Source organism: Eurypyga helias, unplaced genomic scaffold, assembly GCF_000690775.1.
Source record: "Eurypyga helias isolate BGI_N326 unplaced genomic scaffold, ASM69077v1 scaffold12262, whole genome shotgun sequence".
Taxonomy (NCBI): domain Eukaryota; kingdom Metazoa; phylum Chordata; class Aves; order Eurypygiformes; family Eurypygidae; genus Eurypyga; species Eurypyga helias.
The window spans coordinates 1-13,499 of record NW_010235328.1 but is presented as its reverse complement, the minus strand read 5'-3'; the positions used below and the strand labels follow the sequence as shown (position 1 = coordinate 13,499).

The 13,499-nt window shown below is 46.4% G+C and overlaps 2 protein-coding genes across 3 annotated transcripts in view; one reads left to right on the top strand and one right to left on the bottom strand.

The window, feature by feature from the left end:
* The window catches only part of RAB8A (RAB8A, member RAS oncogene family), a gene marked incomplete at its 5' end in the record, with an annotated part of 4,066 nt that extends 301 nt beyond the window's left edge, over window positions 1-3,765 (top strand). Inside the window, 6 exons of the mRNA XM_010146709.1 lie at window positions 44-104; window positions 467-544; window positions 1,001-1,090; window positions 1,752-1,817; window positions 2,319-2,369; window positions 3,294-3,765. Coding sequence (XP_010145011.1) covers window positions 44-104; window positions 467-544; window positions 1,001-1,090; window positions 1,752-1,817; window positions 2,319-2,369; window positions 3,294-3,386 — 439 coding nt within the window. The remainder of the gene's footprint in view (window positions 1-43; window positions 105-466; window positions 545-1,000; window positions 1,091-1,751; window positions 1,818-2,318; window positions 2,370-3,293) is intronic.
* Window positions 3,766-7,989: 4,224 nt separating this feature from the next.
* Window positions 7,990-12,473, bottom strand: CIB3 (calcium and integrin binding family member 3). Of its 2 annotated transcripts, XM_010146707.1 has the most exons (6): window positions 12,423-12,473; window positions 12,080-12,114; window positions 10,199-10,310; window positions 9,689-9,836; window positions 8,615-8,810; window positions 7,990-8,048 (listed from the first exon to the last, which is right to left on the bottom strand). In XM_010146707.1, exons 1-6 carry the CDS (start codon window positions 12,471-12,473, stop codon window positions 8,027-8,029), a joined length of 564 nt encoding a protein of 187 aa, XP_010145009.1. In that variant the 3' UTR covers window positions 7,990-8,026. The 2 variants fall into 2 exon arrangements, with proteins under 2 accessions (XP_010145009.1, XP_010145010.1); XM_010146708.1 differs by lacking the exons at window positions 10,199-10,310; window positions 12,080-12,114 and having other exon boundaries at window positions 8,027-8,048.
* Window positions 12,474-13,499: the final 1,026 nt, after the last annotated feature.

Below are 13,499 nucleotides of genomic sequence, written 5' to 3'. Positions count from 1 at the left end.
GGCGCAGGCGGCCTGTGCGAGCCCCGTGTTCTGTCTCTTCCAGGGACACTGCCGGGCAGGAGCGATTTCGAACCATCACAACCGCCTACTACAGGGGAGCGATGGTAGGAGCGATGCGGGTCGTGCTGGGCTCAGCGGGGCGGGTCAGCTTTGGCGGGAACACGCACCACTGTCCGTCTCCTGACGCGTGAACTAAGTATTTACTGTGGTGCTTCTGCGGTGCTGGAGCTGCGCCGGGACAGCGGGAGCTCCCAGAGGCAGCTTTCCTCCAGGACTCGCTCTGTGCCTGTGCGTCCTGCGCCCTTATCTAGCGGGGCACAAACTGCGATGAAACATTACGTGGAACTGTGAGCCGGTGGTTTTACGGAGTCTTTGTTGAGTTGCTCCTTCCTGCGATGGAACAGGTCTTGAACTCTTGCTTAAACTGACACTGCCTGAAACAATCTCTCTCCTCCCTCCTCTCTAGGGCATTATGTTAGTTTATGACATCACCAATGAAAAATCTTTTGAAAATATCCGGAACTGGGTCAGGAATATTGAAGAGGTAATTTCTCTATTTACTTACTATTAAAGATGTTCCTTCTTCTTTCAAATGCAGCTGAAATTTAATTCCTTCAGAAGCATGAGGTTCCTTTTGAATTCATGTGCCGGAGGGCCTTGGAAAATAAGGTGAACAAAACCAAGCGATAACTTCTGGAGTGCCTCGGCGAACAGTTCTCCGTTGCGCTGGCACAGGGGAGCCAGCGGTGGGGACCGCAGTCCCTCGGGTGGCCAGGGGACCAGGGAATTGATGTTTTCCTACCCCGGCCAGTGGTCCGGGAGCTGCGGTTGTGCAGGACACGGCCTGGGCCGAGGCATCCGGCGGAGCCCGTAAACCTATGGGAAAGGTTGGGCACCACCAGCTCTGGTTCTAGTACTCGCTGTGCGCCTCGGCTTTATGCATCTGTTTGTCTAGAAATACCCCTGCCAAAGTCTGTTCTCTGGTCTGTTTCTGCCTCAGCACGCCTCTCCAGACGTTGAAAAAATGATCCTTGGGAACAAATGTGATGCGAATGACAAAAGACAAGTTTCTAGAGAGCAGGGGGAGAAGGTAAGTGCCGTGGCTTTACTGCGTTTCACCATGGACTTTTCGGAGTATGGAAATTGTGCTCGTTACGGTCTGTGCTGCTTTGGTGCTCCGGGGTCTTTCCAAGCGGAACTGTTGCACGCTTCCCAGGCTGGAGTTGCAGTATGTTTCCCCACTCTGATGATCGAAGAGATGAGTCTGTGTTAGGAATTCTGGGCGATTATCAGAGGCGTTAGATGCAAAGCAGCAGGCTGGATTTTGTGTTAGAAAAAGGACGACAAAGGTTGCTAGGGTTTGACGTTTAGGAAACGTCTCCTTTGGGCTGAAAGCCAGTGAGACAAGGTGGCCAGGGTTGTCTTTCCTGGCGTCAGATGTTACTTAGTCGAGGTAGCAGAGGTACTTGTACGTGCTGTGGATGGTACAAGGCTGGCGAGGCACCCACGCAGGAGAAAAGTAAAATGAAAAGACCGAGGGGCAGATCAAGCTGTGTGCGGAGGGTAGAACAGAAACCCGGGGAGATGTTGGCAGGGCTGAGACTCAGTTCCTGATTTCTGCAAGTTGTTCTGCTCGAGTAAATCCCCCAGTTCCCGCGAATCGCGCCAGGCGGGGGCAGATCCTGCGCTGTCGGGCACGTTTGTAGCTGTTCCCACAATGATCCCACTAACGTGAAACTGCTTTCGTTCAGCTCGCTGCAAGTTTTGGAATTAAGTTTATGGAGACCAGTGCAAAAGCAAATATAAACATAGAGAACGTAAGTACTGCAACCTTCCTCTTCTACTTATTTTGCGCAGACGAGCGGGAACACTTGCCTGTCACGGCTGGATGCAAAGCTCAGTTTGTAGGTACTTGGGATGGGTTATTAGTGGATACCTGGGTGTTCAGGGGGGATTCTGTCTAACCGGCGCTGAGCTCCACGATGTGGTTTGGTGCTGTGAGCGTGACGCGAGGGCGCTGCAGCAGGCGGCGGTGAGCAGTGTGCTGGGAAACTCAGCTTGCGACGTTTTGGCACTGGCTGAGGCCTGGCCCCGGGTGGTGCGTGCCGCTGTGGGGTTTGGGCTCAGAAAGGAGGCAGCGGAGCTAGAAAAGGTGCAGAGAAAGATGGGGAAGGAGCGTTAAAACCTGAAGCTGGGAGGGAAAAACCGAAACCCTGGCATTGTTCGGGAGCTCAGTATGTGTAGCGCCTCGGGAAGGGTACCAGGCAGACACGCTGGATCGTTAGCTGTGTAACGCCTAACTCTTTTGCTTGCCACAGGCATTTTTCACTCTTGCGAGAGATATCAAAGCAAAAATGGACAAGAAGTTGGTGAGTAACATCTTCATCCACTGTATTTAAACCGGGGAAAACCCAACCAAAAGCCAAACAGCAGGTACTATTGCACAGCGTGTAGAGAGAGAAAAAAAAATGTTTTGTGGTCTCTCACTGGAGGTTACGGACATTTATTTTCAGTTTCATCCAGCTGCGCTCTGGCCTTGGCTTATAAACAGTTGTCTCTGCGTTTCAGGAATTAGCTGCAATGGTTGAGGGTTTCTAGATAATTTTATCTTCTGTTTTGTTGAAAGTCAGTGGAGTGGTAGAGCAGTTTAATGCTATTTCTTGCTCTTGCAGTCTGAAAAACGGAATCCTATAAATTAGACATGTAGGAGGCCCTCTTCGTGCTTCCGGGTAGTCTCTAACGAGTACCTTTAAACCAGGTAAAGAACTAAGTGGTTTTCATGCTAACTTGAGCACAAGCGTCCTGAGAAATTATTTGGTTGTCTTGTACGACAAATAAACGTACGTTGGTGTCGGTTTGTTCTGTACAAAACGACGCCTTCAAAGATTCCTTCTGTTTTTACGGACCGTTCCACCCTCGTGTGACCAGGCGCGTGCTGACAGGGCCGTGGCGTTCTGGATCTTGCTGATGATCCCTCAGCATTTCAGCAAGAGCCAAACACGTCCTGTAATTTGTTTTTTAATCTCTGCTGTCTCTGAGTTTGTCGAAAGTGGGAGCACAGGCGCGGGGCATGGCAGCGGAAGCCAGAAGTACAGCAGCTCTCGGAGTGCTTGCCAGGGCTGCTGTAAGGCTCAAACACGGGAGGGGAGACTCCGGCAGATTTCAGTAATGGGTTTGCGTACGGCAGGCTGCATTCAGCACAAGGGATAGATGCAGTGTGGACGTCAGATCTCACAGTGATGACGGCGGCTGTTAAGGATAAATAAGTAACTTACTATTCTTTGCGTCTTCAGGAAGGCAATAGCCCACAAGGCAGCAGCCAGGGAGTCAAAATCACTCCAGACCAGCAAAAGAAAAGCAGCTTTTTCCGATGTGTTCTTCTGTGAGGGACACGGCCTTAATGTGAGCATCTGCTCAAGCGAGCTGGACTGTGCCTGTTCTGAGTGAGATTTCCTCTGTCTGTGGACTTGGCGTTCTCAACATACCTTGTCACTCTGTGACCGTCTGAATAAGAAATTGTTTATTTTGGTAATTGTCTGACTCTTCGATTTTGGAGATGAAACAAGTTTGTTATTGTCAGATTGCCACCGGGCACATGTATTGGCTAGCAGAGGGAGTACAGATCAAAGCTGACCTGTGACACAGCACCTTTGCTGCCAGGCTTCCGTCTTTCTGTTCCTCTGTCATGTGTCCAAATTAGAGAGATTATGATCAAAGCCAGAAACTGAAATGCCAATATTGATAAAGGACAGGTGTGTGTACATGCTGGGTGTGCATGTAGAACACTTGCATCGAAACATCAGACTGATGCACTTGGGTAAGCAGTACGGGCTTATACCTTGTCAGAAGGTAGAAGGGAGCTTTCTGCATCTCCTCTTTGCTACTACAGAGAAGATCCTCTATCTGCCTGTTACTGGTGCAGTTGTGTTATTCTAGACAATCCACAAGTACAATTGAAGTTAAAAAAAAAATCGTCCTCAAAGGAATCTCTATTTTTTTAAGAAACCAAAGTGAGCTGTAAATATGATGGATCCTTACCATCAGGAATTAGTTTATCCGTGTTAGTCTGACCGTGCTTAATTAAATACTGCAGGCATTTAGGCAGGTTTAACAGGAGATGGTCGGAGTCCCGTGCAGAAGATGTGTCTGTTCGTAGAAGCAGATGCTGGTTGGCGCAGGGACGCTGACTCCAAACCTGTTACAGCGGGCGGCTTTTCCCTCTCCAGCTGAGAGTGACTTCAGATCTGTCGCGATGTAGTAGCTGGTTTTGAATCGTGACGAGAAAATGTATTGCACTGCTTCCAGCTGTGTGTTCTCACGCACACTCGCTCACATATGCAAATAAACGTTGCACATAGGAACACTTCCTGAAAACCAGCTTTTGTAAACTGAGGTTTGCCTCGCTGCTGGTCGTTCCCGAGCCCAAGCAGCGACAAACCGGATAACGACACGCATCAATGCAAACGACGTTTCGTCCTCAGTGGAAATACTCTGTGTACTGATCCCGACGAACGGCCCGTTACATTCCGACGTATAAAATGCAGCAGCCAAGCAGAGCTCCGAGGCAGCCAAGTGCTCGCAATTCAGAGGCCGTGAGCCTGTCAGCCCTGCGCAAGGAGCCGCTAAGAGCCGTCTGCTTCCAAGTCTGCCGTCAAGCGATAAAATTACGGGGTATTTAATTCAAACGGAACATATCGGCTCTGTCCTGCAACTCACTGGAACTGTCAACGTGCTTTGTTTACATTGACAACTGCACTTCAGGGTAAAATTAAAGCTGATTTTGAAGTTAATGAATCTACTCACCAGTTTTGTTTTCTTCAGTTTGTGGTATTATACTCTGGCCTCAAGGTAGCGCTCGTTAAGTGTTACTGTAGTTAATTAGGAACTGATAGATCTTCAAACTTTATAAATCTGCAGTGTGCAGTGGGGCTCAAGAGGAGCATTGCCTGCTTTTCTGAAGTGGAACAAGGAAACTTGACTGTGCAAGTCACTGGTTTATAAAAATGCATTTTGTATGCTACCGACCTGATTTTGTTCTGTATAGCTGGCAGGTTAGTGAGCTCTGTTCAAGTTCAAAATCACAGAATGGTTGGGTTGGAAGGGACCTTAAAGATCATTGAGTTCCAACCCCCCTGCCGTGAGCAGGGACAAATCATAAAGCTTGGCTCTAACCAGAACCTTATGGTGGGGTTTTGGGTTTACTCGTGGTTTTTTCGCGTGAGGCATCGGTGAGCACGCGCCGTAGCAGACGACACGCAGATGTGTTTGTGGGGTAGAACCGCATTAAGCTACTGAAGAGCCTTCCAGTCAGTAAGTGCTGCAGAGCTGTGCTGCCGGCTGGAGACAAGGATGCTCTGGCAGAAGGACTTTGTGTGTGCTGCAAGACGTTAGGGAGGCAGAGTGGGGGCAGCGGTTAAGGCATGGTCTGAATGCTGTTTTCCTGCACAAAGCAGAGCTGGTTAATGGTTGGATTGTGGCTTAGTAAGTGTGGATTGTCTCGCATCCATCCTTCTGCTTCAATGTGTGTTGCAGCCAGACTTGTTTCTCAAAGCCACCAGAGAAATAAGTGGTTAATCAAATTTGATGTCATGGGTTGTCCAGCACGATACAGGGTGGTGCTGTTGACAGCCCCTAAATCGGTAACTCCTCTTGAGAAAGAAAACCGCGTTAATTGACAAGTTCAACCTGAAGGATGGAATTGTGTTTTCACTCCCCACTTTCTAAGTCTTGAGTTACCCGTTTTGCATTCCAGGCTAACTCTGTGCGTGCGAATACCCTTTGTTCGAACTCACGCTGGTCGCGCGTGTGTTTACACGCCTGGTTTGTAGCATGGTTTCCTCTTACGAAACGATCGGTCTTACTCAGTGGACGACGACCTTGATGCCTGGTCTCAGGAAGCTTCCCGCAGTTCCTGTGACCGCAGTCGTCACCGTGCGCCTGGGGAATACGGACTGCGCAGAAACGAGGTTGGCGTACGCAGTATGAACCTGAAGCGCAAGACAGGAGGAGGCTGAAGACGTGTGCTTGGCTACGTGTCGCTAACTACGGACACTAAACCTTGGATAAGTACGATACGGAGTTGGTGTTTTCAACACACACTTAAAAACACACTAATTTAATTATGGAAAAGGCGGTGGTCAAAAAGGTGCTGCCTGAATACGTACAGTAATGTGCTTATATCTAAGCTTTCTTTAACTAAGGAGGAAAAAATTGGATCCAAAATCTGTAAAACCGAGGAATTTAAGTAGATCTGAAAAGCGAACAGTGCTTACTACACATTCTTGTCGTCTAAACGCCACTAAAATTTCAGGTAACTGATTGACGCTTGGTTTGTAGAGAAACAAACCCATTTTTTGAGCATGTTCTCAAATTCCCCTACTTTAATGAGGATCGGGGAATTCTGTGGTCGACCTTATTTTCGAGGCTGGTTGCAATATTTCAGACAGTCTTCACCCTTTCAGGTGCAGACCTGTCGGTAGCTCGTCTGTCAGCGGGTGGTGGAACCGCTGTTGTAACGCTCTGCCGTTTTAACGCCTCCGTTGTCCAGGTCCTGCGCTGATCTCGTGTCCCGACGTCTGAGCCTTATGCCAGCATCAGACTTTCAGCCTCAGATTTATAAATCCTATGGATTATTGTAAGTCTCTTTACTGCTGCTGAGAATTGTTTGGTCTCTCCTTGCGTGTGAGATGCTAATCACCTCGCTGACAATTAGGGGTTTTACTGTGGTGGTGACAGTGTCTTCGGCTGACGATCGTGCTCAAGAGCTACCGTGATTTCTTGTTCTCTTGGACATGAAGTGGCTGGGGTTTATGCTGGAGGGAAAGTGGACAAACAGCCGCATGGAGGATGGTCTCCATTTGTACCAGCAGTTCACGGGTGTTGGGAAAGTATGATGAGTAACTTCTGTCTTCATTTAGAGATGAAGATCCGTTCAGTTGAATGTTACTGGTAACGTGCGGTCTGATTGCTTCAGGCTGCTTGACTCCTTGACCCTTCTCTTCGACTGATCATTGGAGTTTTGTTTCCGTAGGTAACACAAGTTCAGCGGGCTGGTCTCCAGCCTTTCTGCAGGAATCGTACGCTCTGCGTTGAGCGTGACTTGGGACTTACAACTTTGTCTTGGAGGGAACTTAATGTATCCCAAGATTTTTAAAAACAACTGTAAATCGTGTTTTTAGAATGACCACTTTTGGCTGCCGCCCATCCCGCGTTACAACTGCTTTCTTGAACACTTCTCATTGATTTTCATGTTTGTATTAAAACCAAAACTGTTGTTTATGACAGTATGTACGTTTTTACTCTGGTGTACAGGACCCTGAGCACTGCATAAATAAACTTCTTATGAAAAGAGGATTTTATGGACTTAGTTTGTCAGTCTCATTCCTGCATCTCTTGTGTGGAAAAGCGGGTATTTCTGAACACAGAAAAGAGGGATGGGAGCCCAGGGTTGGTTCTTTTGTCCTTTAAAGTCTGTCGGCTTTTCGTTACAGATTGGGAAACGGAGAGCTCTCTGCTGTGTTCTCGGCACCCGTAGCAGGCTTCTGAGACGCAGCAGGACACTTCGCAGACTCATTCGCTGGGCCGGTTGTTAAGGTGGTTAAAGCTCATCTGAGGAGTTGCTCACACAATTTTGATTAACCATTATGTTTTTGAAACTGTTTTCAAGGGTTTTTCATCGGATGGGGCCTTTCTTTAGGATTCTTTTTTAGAAGCTATAGGTTGATACAAGTTCCTTTACTACCTGGTGGTTTCTGAACCTTAAAAAACTATTTCTCATCTCACTGTCTAGGCCGGATTTGCTTTAGCCGGAGGGGGAGTAGATGTTGTTAAATTACAGGGAAATATTGATGAAGAGCGTAATTGTTCCTTTTAAAGAGGTAAACGAGACGAGTTCTCTGATGGGTTCAGTCACCAGAAATTGTCCTCTTTGCTCCTCTCATTTTGCTCTCTCCTGGACAGTCCTTTTGGGTGAAGTAACAGTTGTTGAAGGTTCAAGAAGCCGTTCCGTCTACACGTTTCCTTAGATTCAGATTCGAATGTGAAATGTGCTGTTGAAAAAATGGAAGTAACGATCATTGATGCAACAGTTTTTCTCTCTTCAAAGGGATTTGCTACAATTAATCGTAGAATCCCAGGAGCGTACAATAAATTGGAAAACTTTATTTTGCAAAGAACAAGTAGATGAAACAAATGCAAGATCTGAGTGCCGCTTTGTGCAAGACGTGCATCAGAAACCCTGTGAAGACTGTTGGCAGTGACCTCAGTCAGTGGAGCCTCAGTGCTAATACTAACTTTTCAAGTTACTAGGACTTTTTGTCACGTAAAAGGTACATCGGAGGTTCAAGAAGTAAGTCAAGAAGCCTCCACGGTTTGTCTGGCATCTGTTTTCCAGGTCTGGAAAACCTCGGTGAGCACCTCTACTAGAAACTGTCAGGGAAAAGCAGTGATCTGTAATGGCTGAGGAGACGTAAACCGGCACGTCAGAGGCTTCTGACACAAAAATCTACTAGAAACTGTCAGGGAAAAGCGATGATCTGTAATGGCTGAGGAGACAGAGGCTTCTGACAAAAAAACCAAGAGGAATTTTGTGTTAGGAATTAAAAGCAAACATTACCTGAGAAAATCTGGAGCTCGTATTATCATATGCTGAAAGTCTTCCAAAGACAGCTTGCCGTCGTTGTCCACGTCAGCTTCGTAAATCACCTTTTCGCACACGAGGCTCACTTCTTCTGGGGTGAGTTCATTTCGGGTTAGTTTGTTAACAGTTTTCTCTAGATCTGATTTGCATATATAATCATCATTGTTGAAGTCTGTCAAAGGAAACAAAATCAATTTGGAGTGACAGGAATCAGCATTTTACATGCTTCAGTGCCAGGACCTAATCGGCAGGGTGGGTTCCCAGGCCGCGGTGCATGGATGTGAGTAGCACTTTCACCCCAAAAACGAAGCTTGCCGTTAGCTGTGCTGGCTTGTGTAAAACCTCAGTAACAGGAACGCAGTCATCGTTTCTCCCTATCACACGTAGTTTAACAGCTAAACACACTTCAGCCATAATCAAACACTCTGGCAAACCAGTACTGCTGAACTGAATGCAACGAGCAGTCTGAAGTTGGAGAGAATGGGCTGTTCCTGTTGGGTGAAAGTTCACTTTTTTAACATCTTTGCTGATTCATGCACAGTTTAAATTGAAAAAAAAAGGTTTGGGTTTTTGCTTGATATATTGTTCAGCTTTAGCTGATCCTGAAGAAAGTCACTGAAAATGGTACCAGGAAAAAAATACCCATTTGTCCTTGGAGAAAAATGCTGGGAGTGTGCTTCCCTGCCTCCCCCTCCCTCAACCACCCTGCAGATTTATGGGCAGCCAGATCCCTTGTGCTGCACTTTTCCAAGCAGCCCCTCAGACAGAAGTATTTCTTAAATGTTTATCAGCTCTTGAAAACTGCAGATAATTTCAGGTTGTAAATTCTGTAGCAAACCCTAATTCCAAAAAAGAGGAGAGTAAAGGCAAAAGGACAAAGATGACCAGAAGTTTCTAGGAGAGAACAGGCACCCCAATGCAATGAAAAGAACGGCTGTGTTAAAGACATGTCTAACTAGAAACTATTACGGTGGCAAAACGGGTATGTTGTGTCCCTACCTGAAGCTGCAGGATTCCCCAAAGTTTACTTTTTATGCGTGTCTCACTCACCGTAAATCTTAAAAGCATAATAAGCTTTCAGGTCTCTGGGAGCCATTTCACTCAGCACGGAAAACATGTCCAAAAAATCATCTAAAGTCATATTGCCGTCTCCGTGCTCGGAGAAAACCTCTGCTATCCGCTGCCGGAATGGGTTGTCCTGGAAAGAGAGCACAGGAGCAAGGGAAGGTGGTCTGTACTCGCATTCATTTTAGTGCAGGTAAGACCCGATTGGAGCGTGTTTTTATTGTAACCCCTTTTTGGCAAATACTCCCCATTCTGCTATTAGATTCTTGTCTGATGTTTCCGAGGCAGACGCAGCTGCCACCGCCCTTAACGTTTGTGTCGTTTCAGGGGGTTTTTGGGGAATCACTAGAAGCTTCCAGAAAGACTTTTGACTTCAGTAGCCAAAATTGATTTCTATTTCAGCCTCCCAGCAATTAGTACCGGATGAATTATTAAAAAAGGGTAGAATAAACTGAAATGTGTCACTCGATTCCAGTTGTGTTCTTTGCTCTGTACCTTCAGCTCTGGCATGCTGCCAATGAGCTCATAGGGAAGCGTCACGTCTGGTTTATCTGTGTAGTCGAGTGGAACCAGCTGTGGGGCTAGATCTCGGTATCTGTAGAAGAGTCTGAAAGGGAAAGAAAGGCTTGTTCAGAGAAGAAGTCATTTAGAGCTCTGAGAATAACGGGTTTCCCTTTTCCATGCCGTTCTTCACACTCCGCATCCTGTATGGGATGGATGGTGTCAGTCACTAAGTAAGGGCTGGTTTGCTCTGCAGTTGTCGGTGGAAGAGACCACGTTAAAAAGAACAGCAGAGTGTAACTAGTGAAAAACGCGAAGCCTTCGTGGTTACGCAGCAGGTGAAAACGCTTACACAGGTGAGGCAGCTTTTATGAAGTTCCAGACTGACTCCCACTACTCAACACCTGTTGTGCATTGGTCAGTGGGTGGTGAGGAATTGTATCATGTTGTATCATATGTTTTATTTTCTGTTGTTTTAATTACTTATTATTAGTAGCACTTGTATATATTAATTTAGATTTAATTAGTAAATAGTTCTTATCTCAATTTTACAAGCTTCCTTATTTCTTTTTCCTCCAATTCATCCCCTCCACTGGAGGAGGGGAGGGGGATTTGTGAGAGCGGCTTCATGGTATCTTGCTAGCCAGAGTTAAACCACGACACTTCTGCATGGCCAGCCGTGGCGTTCGGGCGCGTAGTGTGGTTACGATGTTCGTGTTTATGAGAACAAGGCACAGGACCCTCCTGAAGACTCACCTAATCCATTTCCAAACACACAGAAACTGGCAGCGAGGAAGAAAGGATCTGTTTTCCAAGTCCACAATGAATGTGAGCAAGAATAATGGGCTTCAACTGGGGCATGAAAGATTCAGTTTATCAGATATAAACTGATATATTGGAATGAACCCCTGAATGCCTAAAGCCAGGGGCAGACAGAAAGTTCTGGGACCAACTCCACCCGGTTTTTATACACCTCAAGTACCTTCCATAGATGTCGGGTTTGAGAGACAGAAAATATGCATAATAATTTGAGTGTATTCACCACTTTTCCAGCATGCTGTTTGCTTCAGGTCTTGTGCTAGAGTAAGGCTCCCCTTCACAGCTGTTAGCAACACAACAATAGGACAGAATTTTAAAAGGGATCCTTATCAATAATAAATGTCTTATTCATGACACAGTTATGGTTCTGGCCTCTATTTACTACCTGGAAAGGCAGATTTAGATTTCAGTTATTACAGAGCCATTCCTATTTTATCCTGTATGGAATTCATGCAGATACCAAGGTTCTAAAGAGGGAGGTGGTCTGTACAGAATTGTCACTTGTGCTCTGCCCTTTGGAGAAATTACCAAAAAATATGTGTGATGGCATCTTGAGAGAGGCTGAAACCGAACACTTCCCTTTCTGTTAATATGCCCAGTGGTTAGGAAAGGCAAATGCAACTTCAATATTATGTACGTTACGATCTGGGTGGTTTTTATGAGAAAAAAAAATTGATGTGATTATCAAAGTTTTCATAAACCAGGCATAGTATCCCAAAGAATACCAGCATATGTTGAAGCATTTGTCATAAAACAAGGAGAGGGGAACACAGATGTCACTGGCAAAGTATGCACTAGAACGTAACTTGCTACATTTCTTCCTGAGAGATACACTAGTACCAATACAAAATTCAGAATTCTGGCTCAGTTTAAGATATATAACATAGGTTTTGTGCATGAAAAAGCAACAGAAATGTTCAGGTTGTCCAAAGGTATGACTTTAAATTTGTGTAAATCCAATGTTAAAATTACTTTTAAAAATACCTCACCCTCCATGTAACCTGTCTTTATAGCAATCCCTGTCCTTTACACACAAAATGCACACACCAGACCCACCTCAGAATTTCTTTTCTTGTGAAGAACGTGCAGTCCTGTGACATAAGAAAAGACATCAGATGTAGTGACAGTTTTAACATGCATTGGTCCAAACTTTTCCAGCACAGTGACTTAAGTGGGGTTATATTGTAATATATGTGGCTGAGCATTAATGCTCGTTCTTTTGGCATTTAATTCAGAGTATTTTATAATCCTTCTTCTTGATGTAAGAATGAAACTCTATTACTAAAATCTTTGCCATCATTTAGGCCTCCTACTCAGCAAATTTCAAAAGAGATTGTTTTAAAAAGCCCTCACCATCACTCAATGTTCTGCCCAAACAGCCATTTAGTTTGTTTTATACCTGATACGCGTCCAGTTGCTGCGGGGTGAAAATGGTTTGCTTGTTGCCCATTTCGAGCTCTGAAGGCTGACTCTTGTCCCATCATTCTTTCCTCAGAGGCACCTTTATAGAAGGTCTGGACATTCAGTTATTAAAAGCTGCAACAATGAGGTCCAGGCGTAGCAGAGGGATCAAGTAACCAGCTTCCCTATTCCACAGGCTGTAAGGTATCATAATAGGAGTGTTTTGTCAAATCTTTAGTCTGGCTACTTAAGGCATCACTCACCTGTCTCCTCGGTGCACAACAAAGACTCACGTTACAGTGTGCAGCCAAACAGCTCATAGCTGCCGTGCGTGTCTTTGAGGGAGCGGGTAGCCTTCATGGATCGCACTTTTTCATTACTTCAGATACGGTGAATTGCCTGGGAAGTGTTAGTAATGGCTTTCTGCTTTACGAATTAACACCAAACGCTAGAAATCAGGAAGAGGGATGATAACCCGTTGTTCTTCTCACTTTTCCCTGTCGTACACATCGTGCGCTAATGCTGATGCAGTTGGTGCTGGAGGTGGCATCTATAACGTTCGCTCACTCCCTACATCTTCACCATCTGCTCATGCACGCAGCCACTAGTGAACGATTATTAGCGTGACACGATACATATTACTGACCCACACACGGCCTTTACACTGAAATCCGTGTGGGTGTGCAGTTCACACAGGGGAACAGAAACGCGACGCTGCGGGCTGTGTGAAATGTGAAAAACAAGGGGAGAAGGAGGAACTGACTGCACAACTACAGCATGTGGCCGGCTGCTGTATTTATCGATCAGGGGAAACCTCCATTTCTTGGTCATCCCTGCCGCCAAGTCCGTTCCCCTCAGCCGAGGAGCGCCGGCCTCGCTCACCGTCGCGCCTCCGAATTCGCACAGATTATTCAGCATTGTTCTGTTCGGCGTGGAAAAGGTGGGTGGGAAGGGCTGGGGCTGGTTTTTACTGGCGCGGCCCGGAGCTCTGGACTTCCCGGGAGGCGTGGGCTGGAGGCGGTTTTCCCTCACAGACGGGGAGGCCGCCGCGTTGCCGTGGCAACGGCGCCGCGCG